Genomic DNA, 18814 nt, shown 5'->3' on the forward strand with positions numbered 1-18814 from the left:
TAAGGCTGCTATTTAGGCAGCAGAAAAGCAGTGTCTCCTTGGGGCAAGGGAACAAAAGCACTTCTACACTACTCTCTACTTGAAATCTGACTGCCTCTGATGCCACTTAGATTATTATTGGGAAAAAAATGACTGGATTGCTTACATCCAAAAGGAGACATTATGCCCTATAACTTTATATAAGATTGTGTTCTAATAACTTTTATAATTAAATAACATCAAATCTTCAAAAGAACAGCAATGTAATGTTGAGTGCCACTATAAATAACTTTTTGGCACAGCTCTGTATTCACAGGAAGTACTCTTTACTCATCCACAATCATTCCTGTAAAGTAAAAATCTAATATTCAAAAGCTAAATATCAATCATTCTGGTGCATGGTAGAGGAGGGTGAAGAGACTAACACTTGGGAACCTTTAAAAAGTATGTAAAATGTATGAATTTGCCATATTCATATATATATATATATACACACACACACACATACATATATACACACATACATATACAGGTATCCCCACTTTCAAAAACGCTACTTTCTACCACTTCAGTTTTACAAAAGACCTACTTTATTAGTACTTGTTTTCGCTAACTGAAAAAAAAATCCAAAGAAGATTTTCACTTCTATGAAAAAAGGTGAAAACAGAGTTCAGCATTTGTTTGCAGCAAGCTGTTATAGAGGTAGTGCGTACCCCAAACAGCAAGAGTAGCACCGCCAAGCTCCTTCCCCAGCAACTACACTCAGCATCTCAGCGTCAGGTCATCACAGTTTTTTGTTTGTTGTTTGTTTTTGTTTTTTTAGCAACGTCCCAAACCAGAGAGATACATTTATTATGGTTGCTGAGCTTGCACTGACACGTTATCACCCAGAGTCAAACCAGAGAGACACATTTATTGTGGTTGCTGAGCTTGCATTGACACGTTATCACCCAAAGTCCATCAGAACCATTAGGGTTCATTCTTGGTGTTGAATATTCTATGGGCCTTGACAAAAGTATAATGACAACAGATTTTCCCTTTCGGCACTTTGAATATGTAATTCGACAGCCTTCTGGTCGGCAAAGTTCTGGCAGAGAAATCAGCTGACAGCTTTAAGGGGTATCTATTACGTTATGACTCTTTGTTTTCCTCTTGCTGTCTTTAGAATTCTCTCTTTATGCTTAGCTTTTAACATTTTAATTATGATGTGTCTTGGTGTACATCTCTTTGTGACACATTTTGTTTAGGCAGGTCACCACAGTTTTGAACTGTATCTGTGAGCATCTGTGCTTTATCTTGATCTATTCCGTGTATCTGTTATCAAGATGTGTCCTAAGGTAGCTAGTTCTTCACCTAGAAATGGGGTATGTTCAAATACAGAAGGAAACCTATATACACATACATATAATAAGTATATGTGAAATCTGTAATCCCTCTTTATCTTTGAAGTGGTTTTTAACAGTTATTTCCAGTATTTTGTATATATATTAAATTTATTCTTTTCCCTCAAACCTGAACTCTAGCATATGTCACCAATTTTAACAAGAGTGATTTTTTTCCCTCAATCATATTAAGTTTGAAAGCTCTGATACTCTTGAGTACCACCACTTTCATCTGAAAAATTCAATAATACATTTGAATTAAAAATAAAATTGTTTAACAAAAATGAATGCTAAAATTATTGGTTCCTCAACATGAAAAAGGGCATGTGTGAAAAACCCACAGTTATCATTATATACAATGGTAAATGACTGAAAATCTTTCCCCCTTAGATCAGGAATGATACAAGAATGCCTGGTTTCACCACTGTTATTCAACACTGTACCTTAAATTCTACCAGAGCAATTAAACAAGAAATAAAAATAATTCAAATTGGAAAGGTAGAAGTAGAACTATCTCTATTTGCAGATGAAATGATCCTATATATAGAAGCAATCAAAGATTCTACAAGAAAGCTATTAGTGCTAACAAATTAATCCAACTAAATTACAGAGTATGAGATTAACACACAAGAATCTGCTCTGCTTCTATACACCAACAATGAACAAGTGAAAAAGGAAATTAAGAAAGCAACTGCAGGGCTTCCCAGGTGGCGCAGTGGTTGAGAGTCCGCCTGCCGATGCAGGGGACACGGCTTCGTGCCCCGGTCGGGGAAGATCCCACATGCCACAGAGCGTCTGGGCCCGTAAGCCATGGCCGCTAAGCCTGCGCATCCGGAGCCTGTGCTCCGCAACAGGAGAGGCCACGACAGTGAGAGGCCCGCGTACCACAAAAAAAAAAGAAAGCAACTGCATCTCAAATAGCATCTGAAACAATAAAATATGTGGGAATAAATTTAACCAAGGAGCTGTAAGACTCTCCACTGAAAATTACAAAACATTGCTGGAAGAAATTAGACCTAAATAAATGGAAAGACATCTGGTGTTAAGGGATAGAAAAACAGTAGTCAGGATGTCAATACTGCCCAAAGCAATCTACACATTCAATTCAATCCCTATGAAAACAGACATGGAAAAAGTCAATCCTCAAATTCATAATGAATTGCACCCCCTGAACTGCCAAAACAATCCTGAAAGAGAACAATGTAAGAGGACTCAAATTTCCTTTACTGCCAAACTTACTACTAAAGCTACAGTAAACAAAACATTATAGTACTGACACAGAGACACTCATATGTATAAACCAATGGAACAGAACTGAGTTCAGAAATAAACCCATATATCTATGGCCAACTGATTTTCAAAAAGGGTGCCAGGCCATTTAATAGGGAAAGAATAGTCACTTCAACAGATGTTGCTGGGACAACTGGATTTCTACATGCAAAAGAATAAACTGGACCTCTATCTTACACCATACACAAATATTAACTCAAAATGGATCAATAGCTTACATAAGAACTAAACCATAAAACTCTTAAAAGAACACATGAGGTGAACCTTCATGACACTGAATGTGGCAGTGGATTTTTTTAAACTATTTTGAACACTATTTCCAAACATTTGCCTCTATAAATTACTCCTTAATACATATGTTTTGTGCAAGTAGTATTTTCCACAGTTAACACTGTCTATAAAAAATAATTATTAAAATTAGAATTAATGGGGCTTCCCTGGTGGTGCAGTGGTTGAGAGTCCGCCTGCCGATGCAGGCGACCGGGTTTGTGCCCCATCCGGGAGGATCCCACATGCCGCAGAGCGGCTGGGCCCGTGAGCCATGGCCGCTGAGCCTGCGCGTCCGGAGCCTGTGAGCCTGTGCTCCGCGATGGGAGAGACCACAACAGTGAGAGGCCCACGTACCAAAAAAAAAAAAAAAAAATTAGAATTAATGGGTCAAATGGCACTTAAGCTTCTGACACATATTTTTCAAATTGCTCCATAATAGTGTTGGCATCTTACAGGCTGTGTGACGCTAAGTAGCAATGGGTTCTTAAACATGAAACCAAAAGCACAAGAAACCAAGGGAAAAAAAAATAGATTAATTGGACTTCATCAAAATTAAAAACTTTTGTGCATCAAAGGACATTATCAAAAGTGAAAAGACAACCTACAGACAAAATAACTGGAAAACATTCATCTGATTAGGACTTAATATCCAGAATATATTTAAAAATTCTTACAACTCAACAACAAAAGGACAAAAATCCAATTAAAAATTGGGCAAACCACTTGAATAGATATTTTTCCAAAGAAAATATACAAGTGGTCAATAACCACTTGAAAAGATACTCAACATCATTAGTGTACTGACTATATTTTCTTATTTTCTGTATCCTTGATGCTCTGGCATTTGGAGCCTCGATCCTGGAGAGACTACCCCATCCCAGGGCTAGTTCCCAGAGATAGCAAGTGGCTTTTTTTTGCAGGTGTACCTCTGATACAGAAAACAATCAATCCAGAGATCAAACACCTAACAAGTCTTCTTTATCAAACTCTCTCATACACCAAGCCAATATTCCCCCTACCCAAATCACCCCAGGGCCAGGAATCAGACATCTAGAGACCACCCCTACAGATCAAAGCTCCAATTACTACAAACTAGCCAATCCTAGACTGTTTACTCTGCCCTGCCTTGCCGTCCTGTGAAAACCCCAATCTAAGCTCTGTGCTATACTCTTCCCTTCCCTCCCCTCCCCTCTGCCTACTCATCAACCTTGTATCACACACTTCTGTTTCTAGGGATCTGTGAGTATAAACTTCTTCCTTCGTGACAATTCATGTCTGCATGTCTTACTATATCTGATTTAAATAAATTCTAGATATAATTTTTAGTAAGTCATAACATAAATACAAATCAAAACTACAAGGAGATAACACTTCACAGTTACTACAATGGCTATAATTTTTTTAAAAAACACAGAAAATAACAAATTTTGGCAAGTCTGTGGAGAAACTAGAATCCTCGTACATTGCCAGTGGGAATACAAAATGGTGCAGCCATTATGGAATATACTTTGGTGGTTCCTGAAAAAGCTAAACATAGAATTATTCTATGAACCAGAAATTCCACTCTTAGATATATAACCAAGAAAACTGAGGACAAGAACTCTTACAAATACTTGTATTCCCATTAATCACAATAACCAAAAAGTAGAAACTCAAGTGTCCATCAAAAGATGAATAAGCAAAATGTCATATACCCATACAATGAAATATTATTCAGCCAAAAAAAGGAATGAAGTTCCAATACAGGCAACAACATGGATGAACCTTTAAGGTACTATTTTAAGTGAAATATGCCAGACACAAAAGCCAAATATTGTGTGATTCAATTTGTACGAAATATCTAGAATAGGCAAATTCAGAGGGATACAAAGTAAATTAGAGGTTACCAAGGGCTAGTGGAGTTACTTGCTTACTGGTGACAGAGTTGCTGTTTGGGATGATGAAAGAGTTCTGGAAATAGCAGTGATGGCTGAGCAACACTGTGAATGTAATTAATGCCAGTGAACTATACACTTAAAAATGGTTAAAATGATAAATTTTGTTTTATATATATATGTAACCACAATTTTGAAAATTTGGTAATATACTAAAGCCCACTAAATTGTGCACTTCAAATGCATGAGTTGTATGATGTATCCTCAAACATATTTTAAACAAAAGGGAAAAAGACATGAATGAAATTTATTTTCTGTCTGGAAAGAAAGTCTCACAAATGGTGAATACTGACAATAACACAAGCTTGGAAAAATGTTAGACTTGTATGTTAAACTGATCCAATAAGCAATTTGGATACTGAATGCAATGAAAAGGTTCTCAGATTAAGAGAAGAATTAATGCAGGCAGTCTGATAATAAGTAATGAGGGAGAAGTGAAATTAAGACAAAATGGTTAATTAGCAGTGATAGTCACTGATGATAGAGAAAGTGCTGTAACATCAAGCAAGGGCTTTATTTTAAAGTCTTACTCTCAAATTATTGCTTTTTTTTTTAATTACCCAGCACACTGGCTACAAAGGTTTATGAATATTCACTGAGAGTATGTGTACCCTTTTGTGTATTTATTATGTTTCAACAAGTTTTGAAAAGTTATCCAACACAGAACATTTGAACAAAAATTTAGGAATGTCCACTCTACTTGTGTTCTTAACTAATCAGATGGCCGATGTGTTTCTTCTTCAGATAAAAAACATTAGTATGCCATCAGTAGTCCACGCTCACTTCAGATTTTCCTTTTCTTACTTTTAATATTCTTCCAGCCTCTATCACTAAGTTCCCAATCCACTTTTCAAGATTCCCATATGTAAGAAAACACATTTTTCTCACTCTATACATCAAATACAAATTTGTTCATTTTTCACTGGTGTCCTCACTCGCACCAGTCCTCTTTTGTTTATAAAACTTGAGGAAAGCGGAACAGTGTCACAAGGAAATGATGTTTCCTAAGCAGATGCCTGGGCAGTGGCACTCTATGCTTAACAGTGGCCTTACTCTACTCACTGATCTTTTATGCTCCCACCTCCACCAAACACTAGAAAATTACCATCTACACAGATCACACGTACTCTTTTTTTTTTATAAACCACTTTTAAAATTACCTTTGATCTTTTATTTGGTGTATATGCTTTTGCATTGCTAAATATCAACCGGATGTCTTTGCAAAATTCCAAAGGGCTGTCATAATTTCCCGCTTCTAAAGTTTCCCTTACTGTTCCAAAATCCATTGGAGTATCTATAATATCTCGGTAATCCTAGGTTTTAAAAACAATAATTAGTTCAAAGATTCGATTCCTGTTTTTAGAAATGTAAGTGCATCAAATCTCTAAAATATTCAAAATGACAGAAGAAAAAAAGGTTACAAGGATCTTAAGAATCATCAATAATTTTAAAGAAGACATCCAAACATATGGACAAGAAATATAACAAAATTATATACTTGGCAGCAAGATATGAAATTGTTTTTATTTCCTTCTTTATACCCTTCTATAATTTCTAAGCTTCCTACAGTAAATTTGTGCTTTCTAATCTTTTTTTTTTTTTTTTTTTTTTTTTAGGTCATTTTCCATTTCCCTATTAGAAAGTAAAGACACACTTTTAACCAATTCATAGTTTTCCTGGGGCTGGGCCTACTAATCCTCCAATTATATTACGTAACACTGGTTAACTAAGTCTTAACCCAAGTTACAAGGGTGTCTATTAATTCAAGTAAACTGTGTAAAACAACTCTTCCACAGCTGAATTAGTGGTCAGAGACAAAGTTAACAGGAAACCTAGTCATCTTACTTTTTGGTTGCTGGGGGTTTTTTCTTTCTTTTTTTTTTTGGGCCATGCCACGTGGCTTGCAGGATCTCAGTTCCCTGACCAGGGACTGAAGCCGGGTCACGGCAGTGAAAAACCCAGAATCCTAACCACTAGGCCACCAGGGAATTCTAGACATCTTACTTTTTAATTTGAATACCTCCATCCTAATCTCCTCTACACCAACAAGAAAAGCCCCAAACATTCAAATAATGACAACTTACTGGATATTCAACCAAATCAACAGGTTGTCTAAATGGTTCAGAATCTTCACATTGAAATATTAAGTTCACTAGTTCCTTACACTGTTTCTTCCAATTGCTTTCAACATAATTGGTTGCTTTGATGCTCCTTGCTTTCCAATCATGAACCTAAAAATACATTCATAATATTAAAAGTTTTTTCAATCTTGGAAAAGCCACACTATGGTATGATATAGTATAATGGTAAGAATGCAACTGAGCTGTTGTCTTCTGTATTATGTCATATGTCATTACATGATTTTCTATCTACTTGGGGAAAAAATCCACTTCTTTTAAAAAACCCAGTGTCACATCTGTTACTCTAAAAACATTTTCATTCCACCACTTATCTCCTAAGTTTAGAAAATGTTCTCACAGAACGTGAAGTATCACACTGGATAATGCAGTAGGCAGAATAATGCTCCCGAAGACGTGTACATCTTAGTCCCAAGAACCTGTGACTATGGCAAAAGGGACTCTGCAGATATGACTAAAAGAGTAGATAGACTTTGAGATGGGGAGACAGTCCTGGATTATCAGGGTGGGCCCAGTGTAATCACAAGGGTCCTCATACAAGGGAGGCAGAAGAGTCAGAGGCAGACTGGAAGATGCTATGCTGCTGACTTGAAGATGCAAGGGGACCATGAGGCTCCAGAAGCTGGAAAATGGAAGGAAATGAATTCTACCCTAGAGTTTCCAGAAAGGAACACAGCTATGCTGACACCTTGACTTTAGTCCAGTGAGACCCATGCCAAACTTCTAATCCACAGAACTACAAGGGATTTTTATTGCTTAAGGCACTAGATTTATAATTTGCTACAGCAATCATGACAAATACTAAACAGATACTAAATACTTAGAAGTCTGTTTAGAAATGAAATTATATGAAAATGGTAGTAATTCAAATCTTAACTTTTCATTGTTATTTGAGGCAGCATATTATGAAAATTGATGTGATAAAAAGCTTAAATTTAAGCAGCATTTGAATGAAATATAAGATAACACTATTAAGCATTTTCCAATTAATAAGCTTTACTTTTAATTAACATTTACATAAGAGCTTCAAGAACTGCTGATGACACCACAATTTTAACTACCCAATATCCAAAGCTTATTTCCCACTTTGTTCTCCCCTATCCTCCCAACAAATCCTCATTTTTAAAAAAGGTTCAGTCACCAAATCCTAGTTAATTTTCCCATTAAAAGGTCTCATCTTCTTTCCTTCCTCTCTATTGCAAGCCAACACTATTCTTTTTTTTTCTTTTTTAATGGCCACGCCACTGTGCGCTTGTGGGATCTTAGTTCCCTGACCAGGGACTGAACCCGAGCCCTCGGCAGTGAAAGTGCGGAGTCCTAACCACTGGACCGCAAGGGAATTCCCAGCCAGCACTATTCTTGACTAAGTTTCCCACCTTTTCTCTCAGATTCTTGCAATGAACTCCTAACTTTAATATAAATCTATCTAACTTTAATCAAAATCTGTTTTGGCTATGGAATTGACTCTCTACTGTAAATTTAAAAGAAATCTTTGGTTTACAATATCACCATAATCTGCTCCCAACGTAACAGCCAGACACAACCACTTTGCTCACTCCAAAATTCAACCCCTACGCCAGTCAGGCCAATGCTCTCAGTAGCCCACTGACACGCCACACTTTCCTACTTTTTTAGCTTGAATCATAATAACCCTTACTTTTCAAGTGTCCTCTTCTTACTCTATCTCATTCTGAGGACACAGTCCAAATCCCAACCCTTCCACTAAACCTTACCTAGCCATCCACCTTACAGTGATTTCTCCCATTTCTCTTGTAAAATATTCAATATCAGTATCAATGTAACTTTTCAAAGACAACACCTAAAATCTTATGTTGATTTTAAAACACAGAGTAAATAAACAACTAAGGTTAATCACACAAATTAACTTACTCTCCTTCTTCCAGAAGATGTTTTAGGAAGATCACTATCATCCTAGGAATAAAAATCAGAGCATTTCAAGTGTTAATATTTTCATTAGATATGCAATAATCTTAGCATATCAAAGACATTAGGTTTACGAGGGTTGTAACTTGTTAACAAAATCTCAAAATACAGACTATCAGATGGTCTTTGTGGCACTCACCCTCCAAGAAACCAACCCTTATTCTTATTCTTAATAACCATTTACATTCCCTAACGTAAACATGCACTAAACCCAAAATATAGCTATAAAAAGTTGCCTTGTGCATGTCCACAGAAGACATGCCCAAGGAGCTTTAAATTTGTGTTTTTACCTCTTCCATAAAACTCAGAAGAGTCTCCCACAGATTCCTACATTTTGTACACTACACATTTTCTTATTCCCTAAATCACATATTAGCATCCCCATTTTTATTCCAATGAAAATCAGTGAACTACAATAATAGTTTGTGTAGAAACTGACACCACACTGTTTTTAAAAAAATATCCTTCCTGCAACTCCATACAACAACCTGATTTTCTATGAAGTGAAATTACACAACATCAATGATATCTGCCTTTACTTACACTTCAACACCATCTTGAGTGAAGGATTTTAGGGTACTTACAGCATGGTAAAGTTCATTAATTTTTAATTACAATTAAATCCAACTCTCAGATACTGATTTTTTTTTTTTTTGGCTGTGCCACATGGCTTGTGGAATTCCAGTTCTCCAATCAGGGATTGAACCCAGGCCACAGCAGTGAAAGCACCGAGGCCTAACCACTGGACTGCCAGGGAATTCCCTCAGATGCTGATTTTACCAAAAACATATCCAAGGTACTTCTTATAATACACCTTTCTCTATCTCAAATTTGGAAAGAGAACATATTCCACACCTAAGTTAATTTACTTAGACATAACTTGTTTATTTAATATCAATTATTGGCTATTACCTCATTGATGATCTAGATAATTTTAAAATGTAGTTTTATCAAATGCCCTATTTTCATAGTTCATTGGAATATAGCAAGAATTGATTTAGGTAACCAACGTTTTCTACTTCACTCTTCATTCTAAGTTATCATTTGAAATTAACAAAAATCATTATAAAATTGACAAACTTCATACCAAATCCCCGGCATTTTGTTCATCATTTTCAGAAGTGTTAGAAAGTTCTGAGATATTTGTACAGTCTTGACTCCTAAAAGACAATTTTTTAATTTAACAGTATGCAAATGTAGTCCCTGTCTCCAAATATTCAAACTACAGGTTAAGATACAAACAGTTCCCCAACTATGCAAACAGTTCCTATGCACACCTAATTTCAAGCAGTAGAATATCAGGTTTTTACTCTGTCCTCTGTGGAAACAACTGACCATACTAGAACACTGAAAGTTAATTTTTTTTTTTTCAATTTAAGTGTGTACAGAAATACTATATGTATAGCCTCAATTGGATGAATACACGGATGAGTTTTTCAAAGTTATCACCACTAGTAATATTTGTACAGTGAGTACCAGGAAAATGGTTGATTTGAGATAAAAAAGAATAGAAGCAAAAAAGTAAAAACTAAAATAAATTATATCTTAACATCACTGTAAACACAGCAGAAAAAAGAATCATAAAATAGGGGTATCTAGACACAACGGAGATGAAAATGGGTATGTGACCTTCCTGAAGTAGAAAGAAGAAACTTTGGGAGGAGAGGCAATAAGTTTGAGTCCTCCAGACATCAGACAGATTCAGCCCAGGAGAGTGAAACAGCTGGAATCAGTTATACCCCAGTTTGTAGCCAGATACTGAAAATGATGTCAGAGTTTATAAATTATCTTCTCCAGTATATAATTCTTTCAAAGAATTTTTATAACTGGGGGAAAGGCATACAAGGTCATATAGCAAAATCATTCATTTTAAAGGAAAGAGGCTGAGTAATGTGTGCAAAGTCACCCAGAAAAGTTCACCAGAACGGATTAGGTTAGAACCTGGATCTCAATTTGCAGGTCAGTTTTCATCCTACTAGTCTAAATCGATTTCCAAATGCAAGAAAAGTGTGGAATATTCACAGGATACAATCCAAAACAGATTAAAACTCAATCTAATCATGAGAAAATATCAGACGAGCCAAATTAATTACACACTACAAAATAAGTGTCCAGCACTCATATAAAATGATGAAGTGATAAAAGAAAGGAAAGACTAGAGAACAGATTAAAAGAGACTAAGAAAACAAAACAGTGAATGCAGTGGGAATTCTGGATTGGATCCTGAAACAGAAAAAAACATTGATGTAAAAGCTGATGAAGTCCAGATAAATTCTACACTTTAGTCAATAGTACTGTATCAAGGATAATTTCTTAACACTTCATAAAGACACCACAGTTGTGTAAAATGTTAACCTAAGGGGAAAACAGGTGAAGGGTATATGTATACATAGGGCAACTCTCTGTAGTATAAAATTATTTCAAAATTTTTAAAAATAGAAAAAATTGGACTATTCAATTTCTCATTCCTTTACCTAAATTACAATCACAAAAGAAGAAATGTAAAGAAATATCATATAATGTAACACATTAAAAGGGTATAATTCAGAGAGCACAAATTAAGAACTGGATAGTTTTAAGAGCACAATATGCAAAGGCACTTTTCCACAACATCTATAATATGAGGTCACTTACTTGATAAATTTCAAAAGCTGGTCAGTTATCTTCTTAGCTGATCTTGCAATTACACTCTCAGGTTCATTAAATGTTCTGGCATTATGTTCTATATATCTGACTTCCCAAACTAATGCAGATAGCCTCCTTCAAAGTAAAAAACAGGCAATTTAGGGCTTAAAAAATGAAAAGACAGAAACCAAGTAAAAAAATCCAGCATGTTAAGCCAGCATGATATATTAATTAAACCATAAGTGTAAAGTTATAATGAATAACTTTCTAATACTGTCAACTTGATCACAGTCATAAGCAATTATACTGGAAGCTGAACTGCAGAGAATACATTTAAGGACTGAAAGTCGTAACAGATCACTTAATCACATCCAGAAAACCAAAAGGGCAACCCTCCCTTTTCACACTGCCTATAGTTATATTTGAAGCTATTGAGACTCAATGAAGAAAATGTGTTAAATACCATCAATCCTAAGAAAGTCAATCTGACTATAAACTCACAAACTGGTTTCTGAACGAATGCACTACAGAGGTAAATTAACATCAACAATGTGAACTCAAGAAGTCAGTTTTTTGTAAAGATAATTTCTCAAAGCAGCTGAATCATACAGAATACCATCACCTGCTTTAAAAAAAAAAAAAAAATCACTGAGAATGGGAAATTTTATAGTTTTCAAAGCTCTAGAAGCCAGAGATAAAAAGTTGATGACTCTGGGGATTTAATCTTTCAAAGGCCAAAGTCATTATTAACTAAATTTTATATTTAAATGGAGCAGCTTTTGCAAGAAAAACAGACTACTAAAGACTGAGGAATGAAACATGGTACTTCTCCTTATTCAGGTTCTATCCATACCTACCCACAGGCATCTAACACACTGTCCTACACAGGACCAAGAAATGACTATAACAAAAGAAGAGAATGAAACAGAAAATAATGTCAATCAGCCCCCACTCCACCACTGTCACTATCAGCCACCATTACCTCTGTTAACTCTACCTGGTTAAATGGCCAAATATCTTTTCAAATTTTTTTTAAAGTAGGTTTCTACTGACCTGTAAAATCGATTAACAAGTCTCATTCGAATTGTGTACAGATCAGTTGGATAGGCCACTACAGTACAGTACTTTGGATATGTACACAGATCAACTGGACCTGCAAAAGCTGCTGCTATATCTGTAATGGCAAAAGGAAGAATTTTCATCAAGAAATTCATTACCTCTAAGTGATATTTCTCTACAAATCATTCATAACACAGAGCTACAATTAGCACTACAGGCTTACCCAAAAAGTAATAAATACAAATTGTAGTAAAGAACACAACCACAATTATGCTACTGTTTTAAAATACTTTTGTGGAAAAGAAATCTTGAACATAAACTTGTCACCGTAAAAAAACTTACCAAGATTCAAAAGTTGATCTATACCACTAATAATTCGTTCACATTCTTCATCTCTCGATTTCTGACCCCATTCACCATCTTGGGGTTTGTAGAGCAATTTCTCTAGCTCATCTGAAGTGACAGAAATACTGGCTCCTAATTCTTCAGGTGGATCAACTATGATTCCATCAAAAAAGAAAAAAAAAATCAAACCAAACTAAATACACACTATATTTAAATTCAGTTGTCCAAGTTCATATACAAGATACTAATCAAAGGAAAAAGAAGTTACTTTATAGCAGAAAAACCTGGCAGACACCACCTAAATTAAATGATTAAAGTTAATATTCCCAGTAACAGGACAAACTGCTATCACGTGCCTCCTGATATGATGCACTGAGAAAGACATAACGTCACTTCTCTGACACTCTTGCCAAATATGCAAACTCTGGACTTAATCATGAAATATATCAGACAAACGCAAACTGAGGGAAATTCTACAAAGTGGCCAGTGCTCTTCAAAAGTGTCATGGTCATGAAAGATAATAGAAAGATTCAGGGATTCCAGACTAAAGGAGACGAAGAAGACATGGCAATGAAATCCAGTGTGTGAAAGAACATTAGGACCATGGTCAAAATTTGAAAAAGGTCTATAAGATTAGAATTGTATCAATGGTATTTTCTGATTTTGATAAATGCACTATACTTGTGTTAAGATGTTAACATTTGAGAAAATTGGGTGTTCAGAAATTCTTCGTACTTTTTGTAATATTCTTAAGTCTGAAATTATTTCAAAATGAAATGTTTAAAAAGTGCAATAAAAATTGATAATGGAAGAGTACGCACATTTTTAAAAAGAACAAGAGGCAATGTAAATAGTCACAGAATGGTTTCTTGAAAACTGTTTTTTTTAAAAAGGAGAAAAATGTCAAAAGAAAGAAGACAAACGTATCAATCTAACAATCTGATAGGTAAAACGATGTTTTAATATTTTAAATTATTTAAAATATTATTATTTTAATATACCTTTCTGAGACTGATAATGCAAATGAGCTTTTCTTCATATGCCTCCAAATTTATTTTTCTGCCTGTTCATGTCTTTTGACAACTCTTCTAAAGACTTATTGGCCTCATTAACATGAAGAATCTCTTTATGCAAGTGCTTTTATTGATTTGGTATCGTTTACAAAGCGGCAGCTATAACTAGCAGTTAAAAGCACTGGTTGGTGCCAGACGGCTTAGGCTAGAATCCAAACTCCTATCCTTTTTAGAGGTGTGTGACTTAGCTAAGTTACTGAAAACGCTCTGAGCCTGAGTTCCTTCATCTGTAAAATTAATAATAGAGCATCACCTCAGAGTAAGATTAAATGAATCAATACATATGAAGTTCTTAGCAGCAGAGTAAGACCTCAAAAAAATGTTGGTTTTCACTTATCTATATATGTTTTATACAATGCAAAATGTCATTTCATATTGCTAAGTGTAGTTATTTAGAAAAAATTTTTTTGAAAAACACTCCTTAGTGGGAAGCAGCCGCATAGCACAGGGAGATCAGCTCAGTGCTTTGTGATCACCTACAGGGGTGGCAAAGGGAGGGTGGGAGGGAGATGCAAGAGAGAGGAGATATGGGGATATATGTAGAAACTAACACACCATTGTAAAGCAATTATACTCCAATAAAGATGTTAAAAAAAAACAAAAAGAGGAAAAAAAAGGAAAAACTCCTTATTTCCAAAGTAAAGCAAGGCAACAGTTGGAGATATGTCAGAGAATAAAACACAAAGGGGGTTTCCTGGTGGCACAGTGGTTGAGAGTCCGCCTGCCGATGCAGGGGACACAGGTTTGTGCCCCGGTCCGGGAGGATCCCACGTACCGCGGAGCAGCTGGGCCCGTGAGCCATGGCCACTGAGCCTGCGCGTCCGGAGCCTGTGCTCCGCAATGGGAGAGGCAACAAGAGTGAGAGGCCTGCGTACCAAAAAAAAAAAAAAAACACAAAGGAAAAAGGGCTTGACCCTTAAGGCAGACACAAGAAAAAAACACAGGGCAAAGATTTCATGTGTCAAAAATGGTGCAAGTGGAAGGACACAAGTTCTTGCCTGTTTTTATGTTGAATCAACACTAATATAAAAGCAAGCTTGATAGTGGAGAGATGGGAGCCAACAGATATACAGGGTACCCCTTCAAAAAGTTTAACAAGAATGAAGTAATTCAGTAGCAAAATGTTCAAGAAAATGAAATGAAAGCTGTTCTAAGGTATAAGACACAAATCCAAACTTGAATGGAGATAGGAAGGAGGAAACTAAAATTGTTGGAGGGGATGAACTAAGTGTAAATACCAGGTCCAAGAGAAGTTCAAAGGAGTGGGACAGCAAGCACTGGAGAAGATACGGCCTTTGGAACAAAGACCTCTACTTCTCAGACAAGTTGAGGTAATGCAAAAGACAGAAGTCAGGTTAGAGCTCTTCTCGGAAGAAAGAACAAGGGTAAAAGAATGAGGAAAGAGAAATGGAGGCTAAGTGAAGGAGATCAAGAAGAGACTAAAGCACAGTTACATGAGAAATGACAGTTGGTGACTAAGATACAGCGAGCAACAAGCTGGAAACAGGATAAGAATTAAGGAGCCAGATACACATAATTCTGTTCACTTGTTTGAGTAAAGCTCACAGTTATGATAAATTTTAAAATGTTTCTCAAAGACCACAAATGTGCTCTATGTGCATTAGTAACATAAAAACTTGAAAATGTATTTTCATTGTTTAAAAATTACACACCATTATCAGGTATTGGTTCCATGTCCCATGGGCTAAGTTTTTCAATTTCAGTATTGTCCCACCTGTTAAAACCAAAAAAAAAGTCTGGTTAGCCCTTCATAAAGACAATTGATAGCACGTATAAAATAGATAACTAATGAGAACACCGTGTACAGCACAAGGAGCTCTACTCAATGCTCTGTGGTGACCTACATGGGAAGGAAATCCAAAAAAGAGGGGATATATGTATATGTATAGCTGATTCACTTTGCTGTACAGCAGAAACTAACACAACATTGTAAAGCAACTATACTCCAATAAAAAATAGGGGCTTCCCTGGTGGCGCAGTGGTTGAGAGACCGCCTGCCGATGCAGGGGACGCGGGTTCAAGCCCCGGTCCGGGAGGATCCCACGTGCCGCGGAGCGGCTGGGCCTGTAAGCCATGGCCGCTGGGCCTGCGCGTCCGGAAACTGTGCTCCACAACGCGAGAGGCCACAGCAGTGAGAGGCCCGCATATCGCAAAAAAAATAAATAAATAAAAAATAAACCTGTGGCTAATAACTAGGTACCCACTACAAGAGTAAACAAAAAGAAAATGCAAAAAGTAACCTCACTGTCGCAGTAAGTTTAAATATTAACAGTATGGTTTTTTCCGAATAGGTTATAACAAACAAGTATAAAAATGTATGGTGGATTCCAGGACAAAACCAGAAATCCTGTGTGGCCTGTACCCAGGGTAAGTGAAGAAAGATAGTGTGAAGGCCTTGAATGCCACACTTCAGAATGTGGACTTTGTTTCCACAGCCAATGGAAAGGCAGCAAAGACTTTTTTTGAACAAGGGAAATGAAGTAACATGTGCTCCTGAACAATGATCCCGCAATATTGGGTTGAGGAAATATTAGGAGGCTACAAAAAAGGTCCCAGGGAAGCAAGCAGAACCTGTACCAAGGCGGGTACTAGTAACAGAGGCATTCTAGAGAGATGCTGCAAAGGTGAGACTGACGTGACTTAACAACGAACTCAACGGTGTTTTTTTTAACCTGAAACACGTCATTCATACCACAACCTGCCGCAGCGAACAAATGTTTGTAGATGACTGGTTTTCGTCTGCATACATACCTAACAATGTAACACTGGAAATGACTATCAGGGTACTGTGGCTGATACGGCTCTTGACTCAGCACCGTTCCAAACCACCAAGCATCGTCAATGATAGAACGAAACCTGTCACCTATGAGAGAGACGACCAAGTCTGAGACATCAATTTGCTAACATTAACATTTTTAACTTACAAAATACCTATGACAGATAAAACAAATCAAATAATATTCTTATCCTAAACTTAGCCATTCTTCACCACTTACCCGCAATCTTTAGTGATAAAACATACGTGAAAAAGACATAGTACTACACTCGGCAATTTACCAAAGGTATAAAACCATATAATATAATTGATGAAAACGGTTTATGACTAGGTTCCATTATTTAATGGATCCAAATGCCCACTCCAAAATAAGTTCTATTACAAACAACAAAATTTAACAAAACTCAAAAATCTTTTACAACGATGTATACAAATCAATAAATATTTAATAAGCATATTAAATATACTTATGAAATATGTAACTTTCCCTGAATAAAACAAGTTATAAACGTATGATCAGAAGTTAATCCATGATTCTTCTAAAGTTGCTGCTATATAAATATCTCCACATAAAACGGTGTTCTAATTCTTAAGATCTCATAATAAAAGTCAGGTCTAAATGTACCCTTAAAAATACGTATTTATTATTTAAAAGATTTAAACATCCACATACCCCATTATCTCAGCATAATATAAAAGCAGACAAGCAGAGCTTAGGAGAGCTCCCTATACAAACCAAAGTAACTGGAAAGAATACTTCAACTGACTTCAGTGATTTTAGATTATACATATACATTTCTAAATATATTCTATAACTGTTAACAACTTCTAGAGAAAGAAACTGTATTCGATCTTTGTTTTACATATATTACAAAAGAAACACAGACTGCTGTAATAACCCTATCTCCTCCTTCCCATCCATCCCATCATTTTCAAAACAAAATCAATATGAAAAAAAGTTACTTATCCTTCATTAATAATTCTTTGGTAGATTAACAATTCCTTCTTCAAGAAAAGTTTTACAGAAATAGTATCAATCAAAATTAAAGCTACATATCACTCCCAAGAAAGAGAATATTCCCCACAAATGGTCTTGACTAAAGAAAGTATGCTTTCAATAAATTCTGTAAAACTGAAAAAAATAGCAATATCACAACTATTGGAGCTACATGTTTTGAGGTTAATATATTTTCAAATTTATATAAACATGATCTTTAAGTATATTTTACTTCAAAATCATTAGAAACCCATAAGCCCCTCATCCCACCACCCTTCTACCATTAATAAAATTCAACTTTTGGCAGTATTTCATTAATACAGATATTCCAAAACACTTCAACTTTAAAAAGAAGTCTTAATAAATTTTAACAACAAACCTTTTTAATGGAAGGAATATACCAAAATTTTGATGTAAACCAGGATTGCTGTCCAATTCTATAACGTAAATAACCTAATTTAACAAATATCAATTATAATATTTGTTACAATAAGTATTACCGTAATAATAACAAATCCAGGGGCTTCACTTTGAGAACCTAATATAAAAATATATGGTTACTAAGTGAGCCAGTCTTTGACACCAAGAATTAGTTAGGTAATATTTTTCTTCCCTATTTATCTATCATTAGAATACTTTCAGTTGAGATAAAAATAGTTCTTTGGTATAAGACTAAAAACTTTAACTTAAAAGGAGGCTTAAAAAATTCATTTTCTCATGGTAAAAATGGGCATTTCTATTCCATTAAGATTTTTCAAATAAACCTATTTTGGCTAGTCAAAAGCAGGATAAACATCTGCTCAGTAAAAAGTTCTCACAAGCAACTTCCTATAATAACTGCTCAAACTTCAGCAGAAGAGGTAAGATTTTTATGGGGGAGCAAAAACAAATTAATTAGCATAGAAGATATGATACAATAATTTCACAACCTCAAAAATAAAATAAAACCCACCAAATTACAAGGGGTAATCAGGAATCAA

At 35.6% G+C, this 18814-nt stretch overlaps 1 protein-coding gene across 2 annotated transcripts in view; it reads right to left on the reverse strand.

The window, feature by feature from the left end:
* BRWD1 (bromodomain and WD repeat domain containing 1) overlaps window positions 1-18814 on the reverse strand; it is a 117030-nt gene that overhangs the window by 18361 nt on the left and 79855 nt on the right. The window contains exons 25-33 of one of the 2 annotated variants that reach the window (XM_024758379.1): window positions 16813-16924; window positions 15714-15775; window positions 12964-13119; window positions 12616-12736; window positions 11572-11697; window positions 10025-10097; window positions 8884-8925; window positions 6940-7086; window positions 6016-6168 (exon numbers count right to left, since the gene is read on the reverse strand). In XM_024758379.1, coding sequence (XP_024614147.1) covers window positions 6016-6168; window positions 6940-7086; window positions 8884-8925; window positions 10025-10097; window positions 11572-11697; window positions 12616-12736; window positions 12964-13119; window positions 15714-15775; window positions 16813-16924 — 992 coding nt within the window. The remainder of the gene's footprint in view (window positions 1-6015; window positions 6169-6939; window positions 7087-8883; window positions 8926-10024; window positions 10098-11571; window positions 11698-12615; window positions 12737-12963; window positions 13120-15713; window positions 15776-16812; window positions 16925-18814) is intronic. The other variant, XM_024758380.1, reaches the window with a different exon arrangement.

This window comes from Neophocaena asiaeorientalis, unplaced genomic scaffold (assembly GCF_003031525.2).
Source record: "Neophocaena asiaeorientalis asiaeorientalis breed wild unplaced genomic scaffold, Neophocaena_asiaeorientalis_V1.1 scaffold45, whole genome shotgun sequence".
Taxonomy (NCBI): domain Eukaryota; kingdom Metazoa; phylum Chordata; class Mammalia; order Artiodactyla; family Phocoenidae; genus Neophocaena; species Neophocaena asiaeorientalis.